At 47.1% G+C, this 13451-nt stretch overlaps 1 protein-coding gene across 6 annotated transcripts in view; it reads right to left on the reverse strand.

Annotated features, from left to right (window-relative positions):
* Positions 1–3414: 3414 nt before the first annotated feature.
* The window catches only part of RBM23 (RNA binding motif protein 23), a 10551-nt gene continuing 514 nt past the window's right edge, over positions 3415–13451 (reverse strand). Inside the window, exons 1-14 of one of the 6 annotated variants that reach the window (XM_007100470.4) lie at positions 11828–13445; positions 10005–10126; positions 9778–9853; positions 9088–9209; positions 8534–8581; positions 8238–8405; positions 7979–8032; positions 7707–7824; positions 7458–7610; positions 7235–7372; positions 6634–6699; positions 4906–5101; positions 4714–4818; positions 3415–4624 (exon numbers count right to left, since the gene is read on the reverse strand). In XM_007100470.4, the coding sequence (XP_007100532.1) occupies positions 4536–4624; positions 4714–4818; positions 4906–5101; positions 6634–6699; positions 7235–7372; positions 7458–7610; positions 7707–7824; positions 7979–8032; positions 8238–8405; positions 8534–8581; positions 9088–9209; positions 9778–9843 (1323 nt within the window). In that variant the 5' untranslated portion in view covers positions 9844–9853; positions 10005–10126; positions 11828–13445 and the 3' untranslated portion in view covers positions 3415–4535. Of the gene's footprint in view, positions 4625–4713; positions 4819–4905; positions 5102–6633; positions 6700–7234; positions 7373–7457; positions 7611–7706; positions 7825–7978; positions 8033–8237; positions 8406–8533; positions 8582–9087; positions 9498–9777; positions 9854–10004; positions 10127–10401; positions 10556–11827; positions 13446–13451 lie in introns of those variants that run through there. The other 5 variants (XM_028495621.2, XM_007100475.4, XM_007100476.4 and 2 more) reach the window with 5 other exon arrangements.

Consider the following 13451-nt stretch of genomic DNA (forward strand, 5'->3'; position numbering starts at 1 on the left):
GTGCCACAAACGCAAAGGCCTGTGCGCCTAGAGCCCATGCTCCGCAACGAGAAGCCACTGCAATGAGAAGCCCTCGCACCGCAACGAAGACCCAATGCAGCCAAAAAAAAGAACACACTTTGCGAGCAATCAGTTCTGGATATAGAGTGCAAAAGTTGGGAGGGAAGGGGGGGATATCTGAAGCCAGAAGATCCAGACACACAGCTTCAGATCAGAACTCCTTTCCTGCATTCAGCTCATGACTACTGACTTCACCTGGTTGCCATGGAAACATCAGTCTCTGGTGGTGGCAAGCAGCACTTTAGACAGAAAGCTTCACAGGCTACCATGGTAACACCAAAAAGAGTAAAGCTGCCTCCTCTCTTGGAGCAGTGAGGAAGAAATGGACGAGACTGCTAGGAAAAGCAGGCTAGAAGGGACAACCTCTGGAAAGCCTAGCTCTGACTTGAACTGAGAGAGAAGTAATTCAACTCAACAGATACGAAATATGTGCAAACAAAACAGTAATGAAAAAGACACATCTATGACTGGCTTCATCAAGCTATAACCATCTAGTAACAGAGTTTACAAAGAACTGTAAATAAAGTCAGAATAAGACCTACATAGGACCAAGAATACTGAAGAGGAAAATCAACTTCAACTAGGAAATCATCAGTCTTAAAATAGAGGATTTTGACCAGCAGAGAGGGGCAGGAAGAGAGAACAAGACAGTAGACATGGAAGTGGAAGAATTCAGGATATACTGAGAACTATGAGTATAGAGACAGAAAAAGTGACACTTCCCCATGACTCCAAGGCTTTGGCTTCCACAGTGATGCTGAGGCAGGTTAAGATTAAGATCAAGGGATCTGAAGCTAGACTGGACTGAGATCCCAAACTTGCTAACCGCATAATCGGGGGACAAGTTAGTTAACCTTCTGGGTATCAGTTTTCTCACTAACAAAGTAAAGATAATAAAAGAATCTGCTTCAGAGGATCATTTTGAGGATTAAACAATTTGATACATATAAGATGATTAGAACAATGCCTAACCCACACCAAATCCTGCATAAATGTAAATTCTCAATAATTGTTAACCACCCCACTTTTTGGTGCCAGGATAGCCTCTTCTCACTGTCCAATTAATACTCCCCCCCCCTTTTTTTTCCAGTTGCAGCACGCAAGCTTCTTGGTTGCGGCATGCATGCGGGATCTAGTTCCCCGACCAGGGATCGAACCTGGACCCCCTGCATTGGGAGCGTGGAGTCTTACCTACTGGACCACCAGGGAAGTCCCTGTCCAAGTAATACTTCCTGATTCGCACCAGACTCTTTAAAAGAAAAGAGGGGCTGTGACAGAATATCTCCAAATTTTTAGCTCATTTCCCTTCCTTATAAGCACCAAGACTAAAGGTTCATAGGTCACAGCCCTGCTTCCACTGGTAGCCCACAGAGCCTAAGAAAGAAGCAGGGTGAATCCCAACGTTAAGAACACAGCAGTTTAAAGAATAGGGAGGGGCTTCACTGGTGGCGCAGTGGTTGAGAGTCCGCCTGCCAATGCAGGGGACGCGGGTTCGTGCCCCGGTCTGGGAGGATCCCACATGCCGCGGAGCGGCTGGGCCCGTAAGCCATGGCCGCTGAGCCTGCGCGTCCGGAGCCTGTGCTCCGCAACGGGAGAGGCCACAACAGTGAGAGGCCCGCGTACCGCAAAAAAAATAAATAAATAAAAAATAAAGAACAGGGAGGAATGCCACTGCCTTAGAGAAGAGAGAAGTGGACGCTATAAGCCGAAAGTCAGGTGAAAAACCCCATTTAGAACTGAGGACTGGTGGGGAAATTCTAACTGCGACGGGAACAGACCTGGGCAACAGTCTCATCTTTACTCCCACCTTAGCCACCGTGCTCAGGCAGGAGGTTGAGGGCGGCTCCTTTACATTAGGCTGGGCCCAGAGGCTGTTCACTGCCCCTTCTCTCCACTCCAACCACCCCCTATAGAGGGATGAGTAACAAGAAGGCACTGAGTCACATGCAGTGACACCGGCTGTTACCCACTAGATGTTGTCACCTTATGTAGGTTAAGACTAGAACAGAAGTTGTCTTAGACATTCCCTTACTTCCACCCTTGTCTCTCTCCCAGCAAAAAGCTATGCAAGGTTCCAAGAACAAGGAGCAAGGAAGAACTGAGGTGGAAGGACCCAAAGTGCAGGAAGGCCAAAGCAGCTAGGAATGGGAGTATAAGGAAACTGAGCAGTGGTGGGGGCCCACCTGAAGGCAGGAAGCAAGGCCTGGGGGTACCTATAGTTTGAAGATGTTCAAGACTGCCATGAGGAGGCCTGGCCCATAGCCTCAGGAGGATGCATAAAAATGGTCTGCACTGAGGTCAGGATGCCTTAGCAGCCGCATCAGTAACTGCAAGGGACTGGGCCTTAGCCAGCTGCTCCTACCTAAAAATAACAAAATAACACGGCCTCCTTCCCTTCTCCCAGGTCCAGATAGCAAATTAGTGCAGGGAAGGAGTAGGGGTGACAGTGGGTAAGACTGTAGCAGCCTGCAAGTCCCTCCAGAGTCCCAGTGGCCTTTTATGCCACAAGTAGGTTTCAGGTACTTAACACTGCAGTGTAAAGAGCAACGTCATAAGCTAACCACTAAAAAACCATCACTCTGCTTAGAAGCCTTAACTGACAAATTAAAACCTAGCAGCAATTATCCAAATTTTTAGCATGACAATAAACTCTCAACATTCTGTTGCATACAGACAAGTAAAGAATGGAGGAAGCCCAGAGAGCCCTGTCCCTGAACCTCAGAACTTCTCCTTTTGGTTGGTCCCTAGCTGGTGAGCCAGGCTCTGGGCTAGCCCCTCGTTCTAAGCCTTACAAAGCAGGGAGAGGAAGGTGTGCCCTCACCTTTGGAAGGGCCATGTCTGGAATACTCAGCTCCCTGGAAATTCATCGATCGGACTCAGGCCTGTGTTATCAGAGCCATATGGAAAGAAGAGTTGGGGGGACTGAAAGGACGAACAATTGCAGACTTAAGGCCTGGGGAGCCCTGATGTATAATGCCCAAACCCCTTTGGATATTGGACTGGATGTCTACTACAAACAGGTCCCAAGGCGGGTACAGAGATCAAGGTAAGAATGGTGAGCTTAGGAGGCTTCTCTGGTACTTAAGCTCCTCAGGATCACCAAACACCCTTAGAGCAAGGTGCAGAATGTGCTACCGTCACACTGCCATCTGGTGGAAAGACAAGATCTGTCCCCAGGCAGAGAAAGGGAGCCCGGAGGTCTGTCCACTAGGCAGGGAGGTTTGGAGATAATCAAGATAAAGAGAGAAGGAGACCACGGGGCATAAAGACCATGGGAGTATAAAGCAGATACAGATGGCGTGTGTGCCTTTTGTCTGTTTTTCTTTCTAAAGATCAGATTTTTAAAAAACTAAAATAAAGGAAAGAAAACTCAATGGCATTACAAATGTTTTATATCCCTAGAACCATTCGTGGTTCTGGCTCAGGAGAAGTTAACGTCAGACACACCACTGGACCGAGACCATACAAATGGGCAGCCGCCGCCACAACCGTGGGACCTGCCTTTTGTACAAAGTTTATATATATATATTTATATTTATGTACACAGACACAAGGGTATAAAATACAGTGAGAAGGACTCACGTGTGCCCAGCTGGGCTTGAGCCCACAGTCTCCAGAGGCACATGGAAGTGGTGGAGAGAAGCAGCCTCCCCTCCATCCTCCCACCCTGGGCCAAAGGAAGGACAACTACACAAAGGAAGATGGAAGATACCTGAAAGGTAGCCCACCTTTCACTGAACTCCCGAATGCCACTAAGACATCCAAAATGGCTGGCAGGAGAGATCATTCCCACACCTCCCAGCAAGATGTTGAGCCCACAGTAGCAGTTCTGGCCCCAAGCTAAGGTTTAAGGCAGGCTTCCCAACACACGTCTGTGCTATCTTCCAGGGCCCTTGTAGCAGCAAGCCAGCACTTTCAAGGTTCACTCCCTCAAACTCCAAAGTCCTCACAGACCAGAGGTCTTAAAGGTTTTCCGTGACAGATTGTAGGGTAAAGGTACAGGCAGGCAGAGAGCGGTTAGTTCTTTCCGTTAATGCCCTATGGCCTTCCCAATGGGGGAGGAATCAAGGAATCAGTAGGAGGTGGTTGGAAAGGGCAAGGAAGGTCATCCCAGGAGACGATAAACACAGAGAAACAGATGTTCAATGCAAGTGCAGATTCTGTTCTCTTCAACTGGCAGCTTTGCTCACCAGAGTCCATTCCCACTGCGGCTGCGGTGGCAGGAGCTCTTCTAGGTGTCCGAGGGGGTCCCAGTTCCCCCACCGCCAATGTTCACACCCTCAGGATGGTTTGGTCCACAGAATGGAGAGAAGGGGCCATGGAAGGGTAGACGTGGAGAAGGGAGTGGCAGGACCCAGAGGCACAGGGAGGCAGTGGACTGCGCCACTAATTACCTGTGGCATGGAGAAGACGTAAACTGGAAGGCGGAGCTATGAAAGTAACTGTGAACACTGAAATGAGCTGGGCCTTGACACTCACATGGTTTGGGGGGTAAAGAGGCTGGAAAGCTGGAAGCACTGGGAGGCGATTGCCTGGGAGGCGAGGCTCAGGGCCGGACTCAGAGCTGGAACAAAGAGAGACAAGGGAGTTAGCACAGAGCATTCCTGCCTTCCAGGCCCGACCCTTCTCTCCCTTTCCCAAGTCCAAGTCTACCAGTCAAAGCCGCTGGGTTCAGGGCCCCCAAAGGAACTGCTCCATTCAGTTGCAAGGCAGCAGCTTGGGCAGCAGCAGCGGTGGTCGGCAGCTGGATTCCAGAGCCTCAGAGGGAAAGACGAGGTGGGGTTAAGTCCTAACCCTTGATGTAAAATTCAACGCCATGTTCTTCACTCTGCAGAGAAGCCCTACCTTCTGCCAATTTGGCCATGAGCTGCAAACGTCCACCCGCTGATCCCAAATCCAGCTCCTGGTCTCCGTCAGGAAAAGTGATGTCTGTGCCACCATCCAGTCGCTCGGTCACATGGCCAACTCTCATAGGCCGACCAGCAAGCTCAAAGCCATTCAACTGTTCCAGGGCCCGGCGGGCACACTCTGAGTCAGAGAACTACAAGAAACCCAGGCCATATCAGGTACCTCCTGGCCACAGACATGCTCTCAAAGCCCCACTAATACTCTCTCGTCCTACTGTCCCATGAAAATTGCATGCTCACTGTGGCTCAAACTTTTCTTTCCCAGGGAATGTGACCTAAGATCCCCATGCCCCCAAATGGTTCTCTAAAGAAGACCTTTTCCAGCTGACTCAAAGGCAATCACTTTTCAATCTTCCAGCTCCACTGAGAACCTAACAGTGCATCATCTGTAGGGAGCCCAGCCTGACAGGCTGTTTCACAAATGGGCATATCAAATGGAAGTAAGACAGGCTGAGATCCAAGGCTCCTGAGCTTTAATTTCAGCCCTCAGGACTAGTAAGTTTCAGTCCTTAGTCAAGAACCAGGAACGTGGAACTCCAGAGCCCAGCCTCAGGAAGGCGCACACCCTGGTACTGAGAGCGAGACTGCACCCCCACTCCTACCCTGCCCCAGTGCTGCTGACTCTGGCCCACTGGCCAGAAGGCCTCTACTCTCTCGTCCCTTTCAGCAGCAGCACTACCAGCAGCCTGGCATAAAGAGGATTCCCAGTCTGCCGTTTATGTGTCAAGGGTGTTGACCTAAAAGACAGCAACACAAGGGCAAAAAGGCCCCACAGAAGCCTTTATGCATCTGAGTCACACAGGGAGCTAGAAAAGGTACTTGCCACCATGAACACCACAGCTGGCTTTATTTACTCTGGTATTACCTGTCCTAGGGCCTGGCACGTGGTACTGACAGTTCCTAGGCAGGTGGTGTAGGTGGCTTGCTTTTACCAGGTACTTCTGAGATGAGCAATTCCCACGGTAGAACACAACCTACCTCCCCTCTGCCCTGCAGGTAGCTGTGGGGGGGGGGGGGGGGGTGTATGCTGCCTGGATTGAGCCCAGAAAATATCAGCTTCTATCAGACTTTGTGGCTGGCAGCCAGTCCTAGCCTGGAGTCACATGGGGCTGGAAGAACCAGTTATGGGAATTGGAAACAATTTTGTTGGAATGTCAGGAAAAGGTGAGACTTGCCCACTATTAGGCAGCCTCACTGTTTTCCCTATAGTGGTATTTAAATATAAAGATATTTCTCAATGGGGAAACTGCTTCAAACTGGGTAGGGCCAGAGAGAAGTATATACCTTCTTATTCCCACCCCATCATGAAAATATACCAATTCTATAAAGCACATCTATAAAGGCCCGTACCTAACCTCCCTCATGCCCCCAACCTCTTAGCTGCAGCCTGGAATCGTTACTATTACCCAGAGAGCAAGTTGTAGCACCAGGGAAGCTGGTTGACCTCCTGGACACCCCATACCAGTGCCACTGACAGGGTGTAGGAGCAAAGCCATCTCAAGCAATGCACTCATCTCAAGGGGCAGAAGGCTAGTCCAAGCTTCAGGCACCAGGGTTTATGGGTCATTTAGACAGTTCCTATGGGAGGAGGATGAAGCTAAGCTGCAAAATCAGACAAGTGGACAAACCTAAACTAAAATTTAAATGTTGAAGACTAGAGACTCACCGTAATAAAACCATAACCTTTAGAGCGGCCTGTATCTGAGTCCTTCATCAGGACAATATTCTCAATCTGCAGAATAGAGAAAAATAATCAATAATCTTTTGGCTAAGCCACCCCTTTGATCTTTCCTACCCAGACTACTGTTTTTTTTTTTTTTTGGCCATGCGCAGCATGTGGCATGTGGGATCTTAGTTTCTCAACCAGGGATTGAACCTGTGCCCCCTGCAGTGGAAGCACGGAGTCTTAACCACTGGACCGCCAGGGAAGTCCCCTACCCAGATTGTTCTAAATACCTCTAACTTTCTAACCAACCCATTACATCTCTCCAAATCATTTTAAAAAAGAGACAAAGCCCATCTCTTTCCCAAACACTTTTTCTGACTCATCTTACTTCATCTGGACCCCATTATTTGATTTCATGGTGCCTAATTTGTCTCCCGAGCACTATGAATACAGAGATGGAGCCCAACTTTCCCAGCATGGACCCACATGGCCATCGTGAAACACGCAGTGGGTTAATCATGGTCAGATGGAAAGAGGAGGTACACTCGCCCTCCCCACTCTTTCCGATTCCCTTCAGAGGTTTCCCTCACTTTTTACTCACTTTGCCAAAGGGCTCAAAGATGCCCCGGAGCATGTCCTCGGTGATATTGAAGTGCAGGGAGCCCACGTAGAGGCGCATTGGTCCACCACTGCCCTTCTGCAGGTTGTTGGCCATGGCTGCCAGTCGGTTTTTCTCAGCCTGCAGAAGGAGGAAATGATGGGTCATGCCCCACACCTACCACCATCAACTCCATCTTCTCATGTCCATTTCTCAGGCTGCTCACCTGTGAGGCCTGTACAATGATAGGCACTCCCAGCAGCCGCTGCCCGGTCAGCCCAATGGCCAGCGGCACAGACTGGATCTCACAGAATTCCACATAGGCAATGCCCTTAGAACGACGTGAGTTCCGATCTGAGATGATACGTACATCTCGAACCTAACCAGGGCAAAAAGGAAATCGTGAGTTGGGCATAAAGGGGGATGGACAGAAGACAGGCTTCTCAGAGACAACTAAGAGGGGGAAGAAGGTTACCTTGCCAACAGCCGAGAAAAAGTCCTCCAGGTCTCGAGGCCGAATGCGGGCAGCTAACTGCATACAGAACACTGTGCGGGCATCCCGCTCCTCAGGACTCAGATTATCAACTGGCTCCCTAAAGAGCGAGCAAAATCGTTGAGACCCTCCCTCCCAGTACTTGGTCATCATTCTTCAGCTACCCTCAAATACTACACATTCCTGTGGTTTGGCCCAAACCGCTTTTTATTCGTAACTCACAATCCCTAAAAGAGTGCTCATTGTCAACTCACCTGACTGGGCTCTTCTCCCGGAAATGAGGACTCTTACTGTGTCCATACTTACGCCTACGGAACAGAGAACAATCAAACTGAAAACCGTGTCACCCACCTTTATCCACACTGGCCCAGTGCTGGGTCTTCCACCATGAGAAAACCAGATTACAGCACCTCAGCGCACATGCAAACTCTGAGTATCACCCCTCCAGTAACTGGGTCTCCTGCCTATCCCAAAATACGATACAAAGGTGATCTTATAAGCAAAAGGTGGTACCCAGTGGCAAGCGGTGGACTCCTGTAGCGCACACGATCCTCACGACGTCGGTCTCGACTTCGTGACTCACTACTATGTCGACGATCCCAGCTACGGCTGCGGTGACGACGCTGCCGATCTCGACTCCGGCTCCGACTGCTTCTCCGCCTATGACGGTCTCGACTACGACTGTGAACGGCAATGACTATTAAGCTCCTTAAAGAACAAACCAACCTTTCTGGCCTTTGATGTATAGCTTTCCCTGGTACCTTTCCATTTATAATTCTCAAAACCCAAGCGGCCCCAGAATGACTGACCTGCGTTTTCTATCCCTGCTTTTACTATGGCTCCGACTCCTCTTCTTCCTGTGAAAGAGAGCATAAACTCTTATTACTGAGGTTTCATTATCTCTCCCAAGGATAAGAAATGACACTAAAGCAAGGGTGAAACAGAAAGCAGTGAAAGACCAAAGCCTAGAAGACAATATGGCAGAAGTTCACAGCAATGACATGACATCAGTTTACACAGAGCCCTGAATGCTGTCAGGCATCTGAAATGGCCATTTCCGCCCCCCTCAAAACCAAGCAAAAGCTCATGTTTCCAAATCAGAGATCCTCTTGCTATTTTATTCAAGTGAAATACTACATCGACGTTAGGAATGATGCACAAGTCTATCCACAAATCTACACTGGCAAGTGAAGACTAGAAGATCATTAACCCAGGTCACCATCATTCCCATGACCCAGTGGAGCCAGTACTAAAAGTCAGAAGTCTTACCAGCAACCACCTCCCTGTTCTGGCTGTTTCTATAACAGACACAGTTGCTTCCCTTCCTCAAGTCGCCAACCCGTTTTCCTCAGGCCACACTCACTTGCTTGCCTCCCCACTGGCGCTGCTCCCACTGGTGCCACTGCCACTGCTGCTGGTACGGCTGGTGCTGTTGGTGGTGTTACTAGGGCTCTCCTTTTCAACCTCGTTAGTTTGCTGCTCATCCTGAGGGGTTCGCCAGGAAAATGACACAAGGTACCAGGTGGCAGACACACAGATTCCATTGGGCAAAGAGAGAAGTGGACAAGGAAGAAAGCTCATGAAATCGAAGCTCTCAATCATCTAAACAGTTTCTAAGCACCTGGACCTCCTAACGAAAAGAATAAGAGAAGAAAGAAGGAAACTACCCAAAAAGAAGAAATCAGATTTTGAAGTCAAACCTTTAGCTACCCCAGCATCTGTTCCACTAACGTCCATTTCCCTGGAGAGTGAGAAATGAGAGTTATGTCTGAGATACACTGACCTTCTACTGTGTCACTGAGAGCTGTGAGCAAAGCACTGGTTCCCACCGCAACTTCATGTCCCCCCCCCCCCAGTTTTTGGGGCCCTTTCTGTAAGCATGGCCCTTGAGTATCGGCCTCCAGCAGAGCTTACTAAAAGATTATGCCTTTTATGAAAGCCACTGCACATAATAAACGAACAGGGAAAGAAGATTCACAAAACGTTGAAACCGATGATCCACAACTGCTTTTTCTTACCAGCCCAATTCCAAGAGTGAGATAGGGAATCTTACCTCCTCTTTTTTATAGGGAGCCTCCAGCATGGCCTCAATAACTATATCAAAGTCATCAGATGCCATTGTAGCAGATCTGAGGAGAGGACATCAATACTTAAGAACCTCATTTATATTTTTCCTCCCCTTCCAGCACCCCACTTTCCCTCCCCCCTCCAAGAAACAGACTTCAGGATATACAGTTCTGTTTCTTAAACTCCAAAGGTACCTTACCCGCTGTTGCTTACCCTAAGTTTATTTTTGCACCTTACAGATCTGAACTAGTTCTGCTTTGTGGCTTAGAAAAGGTCAGGGGTCTAGAAGAAAACTGAATATCTAGGTAGAGACAAAATACAATATAGACCCTGTCCTGTGAAGAGAAAATGTTGGTACTCAAAATTACTATTTACTTTACAACAGACACTTGGCCTCCATTCTACTGTTCAAAATTCTGAATAAATAATTGGTTTAAACTTAAATCGACAAATATTTCCAATAAAAAGGTAAGAACGCATAACTAAAAATTAGGAGCAAGACAAAGCAATACCAGAATAATGCAGATTTGTCCTGAGCTTTTCCCCACACCACCACCCAACACAAATAATGACGGGATTCATTATTAAGCATTTTCTGTACAATACCAACCAGAGTTTGGGTAACTCAGAAAGACCATGATTAAGACAGGCTTAACCAGTCCCACTTTGAAGCCTTTCTGTCTAGGAAGGTACAGTAGGACTTCTCGCCTACCCCAAGCTTTCACATCTAGCAATGGTCTTTCCCAAGTCTGTCCACCACAGGTCTATCAAATAAAAAAAAACAGAAGACACCAAACAAAATCAATAGGATAAATTATTCAGAAATTACTGGTCTGAAATTATCAATATACATTAACATGGATGACTCTCAAAATAATTATGCTGAGTGGAAGGAAACAGGTAAAAAAAAAAAATACATACTGTATGATTTCACTTACATAAAATTCTAGAAGATGCAAACTAACCTGTAGTGACAGAAAGCAGACCAGTGGTTACCTAGGGATAAGAATAGGTGGGAAGGGGCTAGGATGAAAGGATTATAAAAGGGCATTTTGGAATTTGGGGGGTGATGGTTTCATGGGTGTTAACACAAATCAAAACACATCAAACAGTACACATCAATGTGTACAGTTTTATTTTATGTCAATTATATCTTAATAAAGCAGAAAAAAATACCTAATCTAAATACTTTCTATGCAAGGAGTTTAATCATAATTACACTTTCCATATCCTCAAGTGCTTTGTCCTCTTTAAAGCAGCTAATGCATCATCCAATCATGCTGTCTTGGTTGCCCTCAGAATCCATAGCCTATTTTGATGATTTAATAAAAGTAATCATTATATCAATATCTATCATTTATAGTACCTAATATCGCTAGGCACTATGCTAAACATGTTACAGAGCTAAGATTCTTGGAAAGAGCCAACCAATAAAACTTACTTGGAGCCAAATTTAAGGCTTAAAATGGAAACCAAACCAAAATCAAATAGGTGTGTCTAAAAACCAGTGAACTCAATCTCTTATACTAACACCTTACATTTATTTAACAATCAATGGTAACATATGCTACAAGCAAATATTGGATCTAATGCACAGATGAGGGACTTCCCTGGTGGTCCAGTGGGTAAGACTCCATGCTCCCAATGCAGGGGGCCCGGGTTCAGTCCCTGGTCAGGGAACTAGATCTCACATGCATGCTGCAAGTAAAAAGCCCATATGCCGCAACTAAAGATTCCACGTGCCTGAACTAAGACCTGGCACAGCAGAAAGGAAGGGAGGGAAGGAGGAAGGGAGGAAGGAAAGAAGGAAGGAAGAAAGATTTTAAAAATGCACAGATGAAAAAACTGAGGTTCTGTGAACTGCCCAAAACTCAAATGGAGGAGTTGACCCTTGATCATAAGTCTTCCGACTCTTAAGTCTAATATTCTAACAGGTTACTGCTCTCTCATATGGTTTATAACTTAAACCCTAAAGGAAATTTTAAAAAGAAAAGTACACAGCTTACCAAAATGTCTATTTTTAAATATATACTGACCTGAAGAATTAATGTTCTGATAGGTGTCTCAAAAGAATCAGTCCCATTAGTCACACCTATTGTGTGGCTTACAGATATTCAGCGTGTAACAGGATAAGCTACAAAATATTAGAAACCAGGCTGATTTTAATATATGCTATCTGATTTTAATATATGCCAGCATATATCTTAATATATAATACTGTAGGAAAAAATGGTTCTAAAAGTAAGTTTTTGATCTACAAGCTCTGTTCCTTTCATTCATTTTGGCTGCCAAATCTATACAAATTTTCTAAGTGTCATAACGCTTCTCCTTTTTACAGTCTGCCTTTAACTCTCCAAATGAAATGCTTCAAGAATTGCTCTTTGTTGAGTGCTAGTACAGCATAGGGATAACTTAACACCAAAAAAAACTTTCATGTAAGTTGACAAATGAACCCCTTCCTATGGAATAAAAATTTCAGACTTCAGAAACGAATGAGTCTATTTAAGCACAGACATATATAACACCAGCACACTTCGAAACCTGCAATCTTGCTGGGTTTAGTCTATCTTTCTAGATGTCCTAAAAACAGACTGTCCCAAACACTATGTGCTTTCACGCTGGGAGTTTTCAAACTCTTTGAGTCCTAACTTATGGGTCAAAGTCCACTCAATCCCATACATTATATAGTGCTTTCTTCCAACCCTGCTTCAAAAACTACGTTAGAGGCCCATAATCACGGCACTACGTGGACCTTGTCATAGCACAGACAAGACCCAAGCCAGCACTTAGGCCCCACTGCCACGGGGGCAAAGGAGAGTGAAGAACCACTGTCAGCCCCGATCAGGCAGAATTCACCAAACGCTGGAGTCCCAGGGGTGATGGTAGCGCCATCTCCTGGGTCCGGTAACTGAGCTGGGCACAAACATCTCCAAACTGAAGACAGCTTAATTAAGAACAGAAACAATGAGAAAGATAAAAACATTCCCCATGTTTTGTAACAAGCCAAGGCCACGCTTCAAAAAATGGTCCTACAAGTTACCGACTGGCAGCATCTCTGCGAGGGCCAGTGTCCCGATTCTAAAGCCTCGTATGTGGCCCCACTATGCTCCTCTACCGCCACAGGATGTGTGGGCAGAGTGGCCAACATACTGAACATGAGTCTTTTGAGAGGCTCAAGATTGAGGAAGAAGCCTCAATTCCCTCATCTCTCTCTGAGTGGTGGTACTAGGGGCTTGAAAAAGGATCCCACATGTCCTCTCAGACCGTGGTGGGTCGATGCTCCCTCCACAGTGTGGGACACCCTAAATGTCAGGGCTGCGGGGACCTGGAAAGAGATCAGTCATTGGGATCCTTGAAACAGCATCAGCATCGCCAGAAGATATAGCCACGAGGGTGCCGATGGACTACAGTTAGGTAGCGAACACTTCCAGATCAAAGTAAACAAAAAATTTTTTTAATTTTAAAAGTTTGGGTTTCCCTGGTGGCGCAGTGGTTGAGAGTCCGCCTGCCGATGCAGGGGACTACGTGTTCGTGCCCCGGTCCGGGAAGATCCCACATGCCGCGGAACGGCTGGGCCCGTGAGCCATGGCCGCTGAGCCTGCGCGTCCGGAGCCTGTGCTCCGCAACGGGAGAGGCCACAACAGTGAGAGGCCCGCGTAC

Source organism: Physeter macrocephalus, chromosome 11 (genome assembly GCF_002837175.3).
Source record: "Physeter macrocephalus isolate SW-GA chromosome 11, ASM283717v5, whole genome shotgun sequence".
Classification (NCBI taxonomy): Eukaryota; Metazoa; Chordata; class Mammalia; order Artiodactyla; family Physeteridae; genus Physeter; species Physeter macrocephalus.